Source organism: Rhinolophus hipposideros (genome assembly GCF_964194185.1).
Source record: "Rhinolophus hipposideros genome assembly, chromosome: X".
Classification (NCBI taxonomy): Eukaryota; Metazoa; Chordata; class Mammalia; order Chiroptera; family Rhinolophidae; genus Rhinolophus; species Rhinolophus hipposideros.
In genome coordinates, this window is record NC_138046.1 from 85,483,922 (window position 1) to 85,498,918 (window position 14,997).

At 39.8% G+C, this 14,997-nt stretch overlaps 1 protein-coding gene across 1 annotated transcript in view; it reads right to left on the reverse strand.

Annotated features, from left to right (window-relative positions):
- The window catches only part of LOC308494340 (uncharacterized protein), a 34,109-nt gene that overhangs the window by 8,537 nt on the left and 10,575 nt on the right, over positions 1-14,997 (reverse strand). The window contains exons 4-7 of the mRNA XM_081042038.1: positions 4,154-4,273; positions 2,240-2,331; positions 1,707-1,815; positions 30-143 (exon numbers count right to left, since the gene is read on the reverse strand). Of these exons, the coding sequence (XP_080898164.1) occupies positions 30-143; positions 1,707-1,815; positions 2,240-2,323 (307 nt within the window). The 5' untranslated portion in view covers positions 2,324-2,331; positions 4,154-4,273. The remainder of the gene's footprint in view (positions 1-29; positions 144-1,706; positions 1,816-2,239; positions 2,332-4,153; positions 4,274-14,997) is intronic.

Below are 14,997 nucleotides of genomic sequence, written 5' to 3' on the forward strand. Positions count from 1 at the left end.
ACAAGTTGCATTTTTAATGGATAACATACCTGCTGCTGGCATTTGAAAGGGCTGTAAATTTGGTACACTCTCCCCTTGGACTTTGCCCTCACGACCTGTCTTAGCGACAGCCAGGTCCTGGAGATCAGCTTCTGGGTCAGGATCTTAAGAAGAAAAAAAAGTTCTCCTTTTGACCAATGTCCATGGCATATAAACAAGTAAATTAAAATCATCATTCCTCCAGCTGATAGCAATAAAAGCCTGTATTTTTTTGGGAGAAGAAGTGTGATGTAAAGATGCACTGCGTATCTTGTTTTCCTGTAATATGAAACCTTATTTTAAATGACAGTCTGAAGATAAAGCACAGACATCTGTATTTCCCGTATGTTGCAATCTAGTACTAAGAATAGAGAGCCTCAGCTCTGTCCAGGAAGTCTGAGGCCTACACCTTCGATGGTGTTGTGATTACAATGAAACGTGATTTACCGCAGGTGTAACTGAGTGCATTTGGGGGCCTATAAAAACTCTTATGGTAGTGACCTCATCCGCTTACTACAATAATCCAAAACTTACTATCTCAAAATAACTAGTTATATTTACGTGCAGGGTCCTCATTTCGATAAATGAGTCCCATTCAGAAAAGGAGGAAAAATAAAAACAAATTATTAGTGATAAACATCAAAACATCTGCCTCACAGTGAGATGAAGGAAAGTAGAGTGGAAAGAAATGAATGGACTGTAGTGTCAGTCATACTGCGGAAAACTCTCAACAGAGAATTCGGACAAGAATCCGTGACCTGATTCATGTAAATAACTTACTACAAGTGTTTGGTGAAAATACTATAGAGTTAGAAGAAGTAATTTCTGTTTCATAATAATTTTAAGGTATTTTTTGCATTTCCTAATGTTAAAACTATTTAAACCCCTTTTACATCACTTTTTAAAAGTCACACTCGTATCATTACCTATGTGCCAGAATTCGGAATTGTCCAGCTATTACCAAACTTACCATAACAAAAACATGGAATCAGGGCATACAGCGGACATCGTTCTCTGAACTCATTTCAGGAGTCTATGCTGCTCCATTGAACTGCATCTATTTTCATGGCAGCAATGAGCTACGTGACCATACAGACACATCTGACAATGTAGCATTTGATACAAAATCATTCACTACTTCGTACACCAACACAGATGACAGGAGCCCACAAAGCTTGGAATGAAGTATGACTTCTGTGTCAGTGAGTCGAGTGCTGACGTAGCCTCAGTTTTCTCATCTTAAAAGGAAGCTACCTTCCTGATGCAAATCGGTTTTACTTCATGTGTTATAGGATATGTTGACTTGGCACTCTGCCCACGCTCATAAAAGTTGCTTACACTTTTGATGCAATGACTGAGAAGCCATTCAACCAAGTTCTAAGAAGAACAAATTAAACGAGTGGACGAATGTACATTTTTGTAGTGTAAATTACACAGTTTCCTCTGATGTAGACTGGCTGTCTTTTCAAGCACACACAAAAGAAATCTTGCAGAAAACGACAAAAGTCATTATACTGAAAGAGTGCAAGAGGTTGGAAACTATACTCTGTTCACATTTTCAGCCCATTTGCACGGAATGTTTGAGATGCCTTTCAATGGTTTCCATCCACAGTTCCGCTATGTCACAATACACCAGACACAGCGACACCCCTTTCCCCCACGGGCATTCTTCCTCCCTTTCCCTTTACCTTGAACCTCAGGTGCTCCTTCATCTTCATTGTCTTGCCCAGGTGTAATCTCCTGACTCTCAGTTGGTGGCTCCACTTGTGGAGGTTGTTCATCACTGGGTAGCTGGCCCTACCCATGGGTGTGTGCATGTGGGCAAAGGAAAGGATTTATGTTAATACATGCCAACGATACAAACATATACAATAATCGTAAATAACCATAAATACATTTAAAAGCACGAGTTTATAGTCTCATTCCTGATGAATTGACTCTTCCCAAACTGTGGCCACTCCCAGAGAAGCTGCTCACAAGGACGGGAGAAGCGATTTCACTCTCTGCTGGGATGGATGGGCACAGTCTGTGGGGAACAAGCTTGAGAAAGAAGTCATAGGCTGTGTTTCCACTGGCAATGCCAGCATGGATTCCTCCTGGATCGATGTTTCCTTCGTCTTCACGACACGGAAACATTTTTCACTGCATCTATAGTCGTTCAATAGAACTTTGAGGACATACACGTGTGGTAAGAGAAAACATGGAACATTAAAGCACTCACAACCACAGGTCCAACTGGCTCCGAAGCCTCTTCATCTTGCAGTACGACTTTCCATAGGGATCTGGATCTCACAAGCTTACTCATACTTCACACTGAAAGCAGAATAAGGTGACTTGAAAAGTTCACGTAAGAGGTTAGTGGTACCATTTGCACGGCTATGTTCTATGTAATTCGTTTTTTTTTTTTTGTTTGTTTGTCTTTGTTGTATTTTTATTTATATTAGTCACCTTACATATTTTTGGCAACAGATACTAGGTTTTTCTATGGTGATCGTGATGCAAAGTTTTCTTTTTTTCTTTTTTTTTTTAATTAATTTATTTATTTATTAGTTTCAGGTGTACAAAACAAGGTAATACTTAGACATTCATCATTTATATCCCTCATACTGTGAACCCCCCTCCCCCCATCCACTATCCCTCCGACCTCACACTGAACCATTTGGGAGACCACCTCAGGGATACTGTGGATACCTGATCATGGCATTGTACACCAGAAGCTAAACATTAATGTAATTCGTTTTTAAAGTTCGAAACACTTTCAAAATACGTCTCAGGGTCAGTGCAGGGCACACGCTTTCCGGTCACAGCAAACACAAGGGCTGGTAAATCCGTCTATTTGATGGACAAGCTGGCAGTAGCATCGCCGTAAGCACGGGACCACACACCAGGTTGGGTTCCAGACCCCGATTCCCCATCGGGAAGACCTTGAAGAAAACCCTGCTAGACCCTTCATCCTCCCGCGACCGCTGCTTTGGGCCCACGGCCACCGACAAGGCCCATTTTCCCGCTTCAATAAAGTGGGGCTGGAACACACAGGAAGGCTCAAGTCTGGCCAGGCCGCCTGTGCGGTTTTCTGACCACAAGGCCCAGGCGACGGGCTGCCACCCAGCCCCTCAGGCCCGCTTCTCCCGCGGCACCCGCCTGGTACACGGCACGTCTCGGGGACCCAGTGGCAGTCCTACCGCGGGCCCATTTCTAGGCCCTGCCTCACAGCCCGCCCAGCCCCGGCCCGGGCCCCACGGAGGGCTCCGCATTCGGGCTCCCGGGGCTGTTCCAGGGGCCGCCAGCCCCCACCCCCACTGAAATCAGGGCCCTGCACTGCCGTCCTCATCTCACCCCTCCCCTCCACGTTCCACCAGCCACTACCCCCTCGGCCCGCTCCCACCGGGACCACAGGGGCCATGGCGGCCACGACCCGAGCGAGGGGAGAGACGACGACCTCGAGGACCTTCCCCCTCGGAGCCACAGGAAGCAGCCCCGTCTCCACGGAAGCCCGCGGCTGTCCCCCCACTCCCTCGTCCTTCCACACCTGGGAGCACTCATCTAGGGACCTACCCGTTCAGTCCCAAGCGGCCACAGAGAATCTAGAAGGAAGGAACACGACCTCCTCCGTCCCAGCTCTGCTCGCACAACGCGGACAGCAGTGCGCTTGCGCAGCAACTGCCACCTGCTGCACGGCGCATGCGCACCAACGAGCACGCGCACCAACGAGCATGCGCACTGACTTGGGGTCCTGCTTTGCAGGGTGAGGTTTTCCCCGCCTGGGCCACAGAGCCTCCAAAGCCCTGGGCCTACGGTCGTCGAAGACAGGAGCCGATCTGTCTTCTTCCTTCCCCGTGCTATCTTTCTAATGCTTCCAGAAACGTTGTGCACACACTGCCCCGGGTTACCGCTCGTGGACAATGCATGTCAAAAACTTGGCCATGACAGAAATGGATACTAAGGATTTTAATACGTTTTCTACACATACGGGGATTCATCTGTTCCTCCTGTGCATCTGGATTATGTGTCAGGTAAACAAGGCATTTACACACTGCCATAGATTACTTAGGTTTAACCATTTTTTGTTTACTTTTCTGCTCACTTATTGCACGTTTAAATCCCTGAATTGGTAACTGGGTTCCTGGGATTATACCTGTGGTCCTTCAGTCAGTGTGTGGTTCACAAATACCCTTTGGTAATGGTCCTAGGATCCAGTCTCAGCCCACTGTCACATGGTGTACAGCACTGGTGATTCTGCTTCTCACGTTACTTCCTAAAAACCAGACAAACAACTTGATGAGCGAGATGATGTTATTACCTAACAGTCAGGTAGCGCAATACCTGGGCAGAACCTTAACGCAGTCTGGAGGTGGCAGAGCAAAAGACACACACACACACACACACACACACAGACACACACACACACACACATTTTAATTTACTTAATTTTTTAAATTAAATTTTATTAGGGTGACAACTGTTAGCAAAGATACATACATTTCAGGTGTACAATTCTATAATACATCTTCTATATATCACATGGTGTGTTCACCATCCAGAGCCAGTTCTCTTTCCATCACCATGTATTTCATTCCTTTCACCGTCATCTACCAGACCCCTGTTCTCTTACCTCTGCTGACCACTAAACTATCATCTGTGACTATGAGTTTATGCTTCTTTGTTAGTCTTGTTCTTTTGTTCTTTTCAGTTTTATATACCACATATCAGTGAAATCATATAGTTCTCTACTTTTTATGTCTGACTTATTTCGCTTAGCATTAGAATCTCAAGATCCATCCATGTTGTCACAAATGGTCCTATTTCAACTTTTGTTATGGCAGAATAGTATTCCATTGTGCATATCTACCACACCTTCATCCCCCATTCATCTATTGAAGAACATTTGGTTGTTTCCATGTCGTGGCCACCATAAATAAAGCTGCAATGAACAGTGGAGCACCTATGTGTTTATGGATAAATGTAATGGTGCTGGGAGAATTGGAAAGGAACCTGTAAAAGAATCAAACTGCACTGTCTGTAACCATGTACCAAACTTAAGTCAGAATTGATCAAATACTTAAACAGAAGACCTGAGATAATATACTGCATAGAAAAAAACATAGGTACTGAACATACAGACCTTCAGTTCAAAGAACATTTTATGAATTTGATTCCAAAGGGAAGGGAAGTAAAAGCGCAAATAAATGAATGGGACTATATCAAACTAAAAAGCATCTGTATAGCAAAACAAACCATCGACAAAAGAAAGAGGCAACCGATCGAATCGGAGAAGATTTTTTGCAAACAACGCCACCGATGAGGGAACTCGCACAACTTAACAACAACCAAAAAAGAAACAATCCAACGTCTCCATAAAGGGCTAATATCCAAAATGTATAAAGAATTTATACAACAACAGAAAACACACAATCCAATTAAAAAATGGGTAGAGGACCCGAAGTCATGTTTCCAAAGAAGACGTGTAAAATGGTCAATAGACATATGAAAATATGCTCAACATCACTAATCATCAGTAACGCAAATAAAAAGTACGATGACATATCACCTCACCCCAGTTAGACTGGTTATCATCAACGAGACAAATAGTAACAAGTGTTGGAGAGGCTGTGGAGAAAACGAACGCTCATACACTGTTGGTGGGAATGCAGACTGGTGCAGCCACTATGGAAGGCACTGTGGAGGTTCCTCAAAATATTACAAATAGAATTACCGTAGGACCCAGCAATCCCTCTCCTGGGTATCTATGCAAAAGGCATATTGTGGGGGTAGAGTGTGATTAGGTTTGGGTAAGAGCGGTGATCTAATGGTTTCCGGACACTGCAAGGCAAAGTTTCCAAGACAAATTGTTCAAAAGATGTAGGGGTTCTGAACACTCTGATTACCACCAGGGAAATTGAATCAGTAACAATAATCTCCCAATAAACAAAAGCCCTGGACCAGATGGCTTTACAGGTGAATTTTTCAAAACGTTCAAAAAAGAACTATCACCTATTCTCCTCAAGCTCTTCCAAAAAATCCAGAAGGAAGGAAGACTCCCAAACACTTTTTACGAAGCCACTATCACCCTGATCCCAAAAGCAGACAAAGACACCACAAAAAAAGACAACTACAGGCAGATATCTCTAATGAACATAGATGCAAAACTTCTCAACAAAATATTAGCGAACAGAATTCAGCAATACATTAAAAAGATCATACACCATGAACAAGTGGGATTCATCCCTGGTATGCAGGGGTGGTTCAACATCCGCAAATCAATTCATGTGATACACCACATTAACAAAATGAAAAATAAACATCACATGATCATATCAATAGATGCAGAAAAAGCATCTGATAAAATACAGCAACCTTTTATGATAAAAACCCTTAAGAAAGTAAGAATAGAGGAATCATATCTTAACATAATAAAGGCCATATATGACAAACCCACATCTAACATCATACTCAATGGGGAAAAGCTAAAACCATTCTCCCTAAGATCAGGAACAAGGCAAGGTTGCCCACTTTCTCCACTTCTATTCAACATAGTGCTGGAAGTTCTAGCCACAGCAATCAGAGAAGAGAAAGAAATAAAAGGCATCCAAATTGGTAAGGAGGAAGTAAAATTATCATTATATGCAGATGATATGATACTATATAGAGAGTACCCTAAAGACTCCACCATGAAACTATTAGAACTGATAGATGAATTTAGTAAAGTAGCAGGATATAAAATTAATATTCGGAAATCAGTTTCATTTGTATACACCAATGATAAAATATCAGAAGGAGAAATTAAAAAAACAATTCCATTTACAATTGCTCCAAAGACTATAACATATCTGGGATTAAATCTAACCAAAGATGTAAAAGATCTGTACTCAAAAAATTATACGACACTGAAGAAAGAAATGAAAGAAGACATAAATAGATGGAAACACATTCCATGTTCATGGATAGGAAGAATTAATATAGTTAAAATGTCCATACTGCCTAAGGCAATATACATATTCAACGCAATTCCTATCAAACTACCAACGACGTTTTTCACAGAAATAGAATATATAATCCTGAAATTTATATGGGACCATAAAAACCCCGGATAGCCTCAGCAATCTTGAGAAATAAGAACAAAGTGGGAGGCATAACGATACCTGATTTCAAACTATACTACAAGGCTACAGTAATCAAAACAGCATGGTACTGGCATAAAAATAGACACATAGATCAATGGAACAGAATAGAGAGTGCAGAAGCAAATCCATGCCTATATGCCCATCTAATGTATGACAATGGAAGGAAGAATGTATGATGGGGTAAAGACAGTCTGTTCAATAAGTACTGTTGGGAAACCTGGACAGACACATGCAAGAAAATGAAGCTGGACCACCTCCTTACACCATATACAAAAATAAATTCAAAATGGCTTAAAGACTTAAATGTAAGATCTGAAACCATAAAATATCTAGAAGAAAATATAGGAAGAAACTTCATGGACATTACCCGGAGTAAAATTTTCACTGATATATCCCCTCGCGCGAGGGAAGTAAGAGAAAAAATAAACATGTGGAATTACATCAAACTAAAAAGTTTTTTCACAGCAAAGGAAACCATCAATAAAACAAAAAGGGATCCTACTGAATGGGAAAAGTTATTTGCCAATGATATATCTAATAAGGGATTAATATCACAAATCTATAAAAAACTTACTCAACTCAACTCCATAAGAAAAAACAACCCAATTAAAAAATGGGCAGAGGACTTGAGGAGACATTTTTCTAAAAAGGACATACAGAAGGCAAGAAGACATATGAAGAAATGCTCAACCTCACTAACCATCAGAGAAATGCAAATAAAAACCACAATGAGATACCACCTCACTCCACTCAAAATGGCTATCATCAATAAATCAACAAACAACAAATGTTGGCGGGCATGTGGAGAAAAGGGAACGCTAGTGCACTGTTGGTGGGATTGCAGATTAGTGCAGCCACTATGGAAAACAGTATGGAGGTATCTCAGGAATCTGAAAATGGAACTACCCTATGATCCAGTAATTCCACTCCTAGGCATCTACTCGGAGAAATCCAAAACTCCGATTCAAAAATCAGTATACACTCCTATGTTTATTGGAGCACTTTACACAATAGCCAAGATATGGAAACAACCGAAATGCCCATCGGTAGATGACTGGATTAAGAAGCTGTGGTACATTTATACAATGGAGTATTACGCAGCCATAAAGAAGAAAGAAATCTTATCATTTGCAACAACATGGATGGATCTAGAGAACATTATGTTAAGTGAAATAAGTCAGAAAGAGAAAGACAAGTACCATATGATCTCACTTATATGCGGAATCTGAAGAAAATAATATGTGAATGAACTAATCAGAGACGGTTTTGAGGGCACAAAGCAAAAACCGAGAGTTGTTAGATGGGCAGGGGGCGGGAGGGGGGTTGGGGATAATTGGAAAGGTGAAGGGATTAGGAAGCAGCTGGTAACCACAAGATGGCCTCAGGGTTTTCTGAAAATTAATTTGGGGAACTTATTCAATAATGTCGTAAAGATTTTGTTGGGTATCCGATGGACATGCGTCCTATTTGGGAGACCACCTCAGAGATACTGTGGATGCCTGATCATGGCATTGTACACCAGAAGCTAAACATTAATGAATGCCAACTATAATTTTATATATATAATGTGATGGCTGGGTGTGAGGTCCGAGGGATAATGGATGGGGGCAGGGGGGTTCACAGTGTGAGGGATGTAAATGATGAACGTCTAAATATTACCTTGTCTTGTACACCTGAAACTAATAAAAAATCAAAATTAAAAAAAAAAAGATGTAGGGGTTGAGAAATGACATTTGGTTCTTTTTGATGAAGAGTTAATGTGTCTTTTAGGGAGTTGGTCTAATGAAGAATAAAGTTGTTTTCAACTTTTATCTCTTTAGGCGGGATATTACTCGATTTGAAAAGTTATGTCGATGAAGCTAGTGTGAATAAAAACTCTTCTCAATTTACACAGAATCTCTGTGCATGTATCTTTTCCACTGTTTTACATTGCTGATCAGTTTTGTCTGGGAAGTAGCACACGTAAGGGAAAGTCAGGAAGGGACAGAAATAAGAAAGTGCTTTTTATACTATATATATAAAACTTTGTTTTACGTAAACTTAATGATAACACTCAAACAAATCCTGAACTGAGACATGTAACATGAAAAAAGAGGAAGCACAGGGAAAAATCATAGAATACCACCACACTAAAATAACAGACAGGAACAAAGGGCAATGAAACAATGTAGACAACGAAATACTGTAGATATTATTTTGTGTAAACACAAAATAAAAGTTAAAATGGAAATAGGAAATCCTCATATATCAATATAGTCACCCTAAATGTCAATGGAATGAACTCACCCATACAAAGGCACAGAGTAGCGGACTGATCAGAAAACGATCCCCAACCTTATGCTGCCTCCAAGAGACACATCTCAGCTACAAGACAGATACAGACTTAAACTGAAAGTGTGGAGAATGATACTCGAAATAAATGGTCGCCAGAGAAAATCAGGCGTAGTCATACTTATATGAGACAAAACAGGCTTCAGGATAAAAAAATAACAAGAACAAAGATGGACGTTTCATAATGATAAACGGGACAATATAAGAAGACATACTTGTCAATATGTATACCCTTAATTGGCAAGGAACAAAATATACAAAGCAACTCCTAGCAGAACGAAAGGGAGAAATCACAAAAGCACAACTATAGTAGGGGACCCAAGAACAGCATTGACAGGCTTGAAAAGATTATCCAAACAGAAAATCGGTGAGGAAATATCAGCCTTAATGACACATTAGAACAAATTAACATAATGGACATTTACAGAGCATGTCAACCTACAACACCAGGCAACACATTCTTTTCTAGTGTATATGGAACATTTTCAACCGTGGACCGTATGCTGGGACATAAAACTAGCTTCACCAAATTTAAGAAGTTTGAAATCATAACAAGCAGATGCTCTGATCACAAGGCTTTGAAATTGGATATCAACCGTGAAAAGGAAGCAGGAAAAACCACAAATACGTGCAGATAAGCAACATGCTATTGAAGAATGACGGGGTCAAAAAAGAAATACAAGGAGAGATCAAAAGATTCATACAAACAAATGAGAATGAAAATCGCCCTATCAAAATTACTGGGATGCCGCGAAAGCAGTAAAAAGAGGGAAATGTATATCACTACAGGCATATCTCAAGAAACAAGAAATATCCCAATACACAACCTAACATTATACCTTAAAACTGGAAAAAGTAGAACAAACAAAACACAAAGTCAGCAGAAGACATGGAATAATAAAAGTTAGAGCAGAACTAAGCTAAATAGAGAAAAAAGACAAGGGAAAGAATAAATGCAAGAAAAAGCTAGTCTGTTGAAAACCTCAACAACTTTGGCAAACCCTTGGTTAGATACAGTTACGGTAAGTAGAGAAAAGACACAAATAAACAAAATCAGAAATGAAAGAGGAGAGGTTAGCACAGGTACCACGGAAATACAAAGAATCATACAAGAATACCATGAAGGAATATATGCTACCAAATTGAATAACGTAGAAGAAATGGAAAGTTCTCAGAAACATGTAGCCTTTCTAGACTGAATCATGAAGAACTGGAAAATCTAAGTAGAATGATCAACAGTAAGGAAATTGAATCAGTCATCCAAAACCTTCCCAAAAGCAAAAGGCCAGGACTTGATGGCTTTACGAGGGAATTCTACCAAACATTCAAAGAGGATCTAACATCTGTCCTCCTCAGACACTTCCAAAAATTTGGGAAGAACAGGCGATACTTCCTAACTCATTTTATGAGGCCAACATAGCCCTGATACCAAAATCTGGTGAGCATAACAGAAAAAATGAAAACTATGAAACAATATGTCGGATGAATACTGATGAAAAAAGCATCGTAAAATACTAGCAAATCGAATACAACAACACATTAAAAAGGTAATCCATCACGATTAAGTGGAGTTCATTCCGGGGGCACAAAGATGGTTCAGCATACCCAATTCTATCCATGTGATGTACTACATAAACAAAATAAAGGATAAAAGCCATATACTTATATCAATAGATGCAGGAAAAGCATATTACAAGATATTGTGATTCCCCAAAAATAAGACCTAGCTGAATAATCAGTTCTAAAGCGTGTTTTTGAGCCAAAATTAACATAAGACCTGGGCTTATTTTACTATAGTATAAGACCGGGTCTCCTTTTAGTAGAAGACTGGGTCTTATTTTACTATTATATAAGACCAGATCTTATATAATATAAAATATAAGACCGGGTCTTATATTACTTTTTGCTCCAAAAGACACGTTAGCACTGACTGTCTACCTAGCTCTTATTCCTGGGGACAACACCCATTTAACATTAAAACACTTCAGAAAATAGTTATAGAAGGAAAATACCCTAAAACAATGAATTCCATATGTGACAAACCCTCAGCTAATTTCATAATTAACAGTGAAAAGATGAAGCCGTTTTTTCTACGTTCAGGAACAACACACGGCTGCCCCAATCACTGGTGTTATTCAATATAGTATTGGAAGTCCTCGCCAGAGCAATCACGCAACAGAAACAAATAAAAGGCATCCACATTGGGAATGAAGAAGTTTAGTTGTCAGTTTTGCAGATCACAGGATTCTTTATATAGAAAACCCTAAAGATACAACAAACAGCTATTACAAACAGTAAAGGAACACAATAAAGTTGCTGGCTACAATTTCAATGTACAAAAACCCATAGCTTTCCTACATACTAACAACAAAAAATAAATGAAAAAGAAATCCTTTTGGAAGTGCCAGAAAAAGAATAAAATACCCAGGAACATACTTAACACATGATGTCAAGGACCTATACACTGGAAAGTATAAGACATTTCAAAAACAAAGTGAAGTTGACACAAAGAAAGGGAAAGACATTCCGTGTTCATGGATTGGAAGAATCAGCATAGTTAAAATGTCCTATTACCCAAAGCAACATACAGACTTAATGCAATCCGCCTCCAAGTTCCAGTGGCATTTTTTTAAACAAATAAAGAATAAATCATCAGATTTGTATGGAATCACAAAAGACCACGAATAGCCAAAGCAGCCCCCCAAATAATGAACAAGCCTGGAGGTATCACTCTCCTGACTTCAGCGTGTACTACAAAGCGACAATGATCAAAACAGCATGGTATTGGCAGGAAACAGACACACAGAACAATGGCAGAGAATTCGAAAGCCAAAAATAAACCCACATAAACATGGGCAGACAAATTCTGACACATGAGCCAAAAAACGTACCATGGATTAAAAAAAGCCTCTTCAACAAATGGTGCTCGTAAATAGGAAAGCCACGTACAAAGGACTGAAACTAGACTGTAATCTAAAAGTGGATCCAAGACCTCAACATAAGACCTGAAATAATAAATTGCATAGAAGAAAGCATAGGTACGAAACTTATGAACCTTGGATTCAAAGAGGATTTTATGAATTTGACTTCAAAGGCAAGGGAAGTCAACGCTAAAATAAATCAATGGGACTATAACGAACAAAAAAAAGTTCTGCATACCACAAGCACCATTAACAAAAGAAAGAGGCAACCATTCGAAAGAGAGAAGATATTTGGAAACCACACCTCTGATTAGAGGCTAATATCCAAAATATATTCAAATCACCGACACCTCAATAACAAAAATGATACTATCCAATGAAAAAATGGACAGGGAACCTGAACGGGGACTTCTCCCAAGAAGACACATAAAGCCCAAGAAATATATGTAATAATCTGCAATTTCACCAGCTATTAGGGAAATACAAATCAAAACCTAAAGGAGATACCACCTCACACCTGTTAGAATGGCTACCATCAACAACACAAATAACAAGTTTTGCAAAGGCTGTGCGGAAAATGGAACCCTCATAGACTGTTGATGTGTATGGAAATTGGTACGGGCACTATGGAAAACACTGTGGGGGTTACTAACAAAAAATAAGAATAGAATTACCATATGATGCCCCAATCCATCTACTGGGTATCAACCCCAAAAATATGAAAACATTTATCCATAAAGATAGGAGTATACGGACTCCGATGTTGATAGCAGCATTAGTTTCGGTGGCCAAGACACGGAAACAACCAACGTGTCCTTCGATAGTTGATTGGATAAAGAACACGTGGTATCTAGACACAATGGACTACTACTCTGCCATAAGAAAAGTTGAAATACTGCCATTTGTGACAGCAAGGAAGGATCTTGAGATTACTATGGTAAGCGAAATAAGTCAGACAGAAAAAGTCGAGAAGCATATGACTTCATTCATATGAGGGATACAAAACTGAAAGCAACAAAATGTGAAAGAAAGGAAGAAAGAAAGAAGGAAGGAGAGAGAGAGAGAGAGAGAGAGAGAGAGAGAGAGAGAGAGAGAGAGAGAGAGAGAGAGAGAGAGAAATAGAAAGAAAGAAAGAAGGAAAGAAAGAAAGAAAGAAAGAAAGAAAGAAAGAAAGAAAGAAAGAAAGAAAGAAAGAAAGAAAACTTATAGACAGACAACAGTTTACCTGTTATCAGAGGGTTTGGGGGGATGGGGATGGTAGAAGAGGGTAAAGGGGGTGAAATATATTGAAGAACTCACTCTGGGTGCTGAGCACACAATATCATATATGTATGTATTACAAATGTACACTTGAAACCTATGTAATTTTACTCACAGTTGACACCCGAATAAATTAAATTAAAAAATAAAAAACTGAAATAAATAAAAGATTTGTTATAAAAAAGAAAATCCCTGATATCACCAAACCCTTTTTTGTCTAGGGAACAGATGTAAAATTCTATGACTTTGTAGGCCACGGGTAGTATTCATGGTGTACAGCTCTTTTAGGAAAATGATGCATTAAAAGATAAAAAGGATTCTTAGCTCAAAAGGATAGAGAAACAAGCCAAGGGCAGGATTTAGCCAGCAAGCCATACGTTTCTAGCCCGTGGGTTATATTTGAATCCAAGTAGTTGAATATGAGTTTTCAACTCGCAATCCTAATAATAGTAATGGAGAGTTCCACTTCTATGAATGCAAGTGACGATTGACTTCTGCAATTACAACAGGTACTCAAAGTGGTTACCATCTGTGTCCACATTCTTCTGATTGCGATGAACTACTGCTTCAGCACAGATAACATCTCTTGAAATGCGTATATATATTTTTGGCACCCCAGTATTATCCTGTCTATTCTATTCCTGTGGAGAACACTGCCTGATACACATTATGGTAACGGAGAGGTTGTAGAGAACACACATTTTAAGAATCAGTTTTCAGACTTTATCCTTGTGTTTCTGGAACCGGCTGTCTAACTTGATCAGACTTAAAGAAAGTAATGGCTCTGATCTCAGTGGGAAAGAGAGCAGGGAGAGTCACTGGATTTTTTAGAGATATGCAAAATATCTGCATTGGATACGCTTAGTCAACCACTCATAGGAAGTAAGCAACTAACTGATCCTGAATGTGATACTTGGGAACATTGTTGAAAAAGTAAGGAATATACAGACACCGGTTGGTTTCTTGTAATGTCCCAGGAGAAAGTGGTTAAACAACAAGGTGACTTCCGGGATTTGAATTCCCAGCTCAAGAGCCAGCAAAAAACCCAAATTTTTCTAGCTGTGCCCTGAAGGAGAACCTCATATCCTGTATCCACAGGGCTGAAATCGCTGAAAACCAAATGCAGATTCCTTCTGCAATTGGCTAACTTACAAAGCTTGCTGAAGTCCTATCCTTGTAAGGTGTCTACTATTAAAGCCAGGACAACTGATGTGGAAAGAACTGGATCCTGTAAGTTGGAATGAACCTGGGGATATTCAGCCCCTAAATTCTGATGAGTTCTTTGGTAGTGGAAGGAGTCTCCCCAGCCCCCCAGCAATGAGTCTTCTCCACCCAGTAGTGGTTTC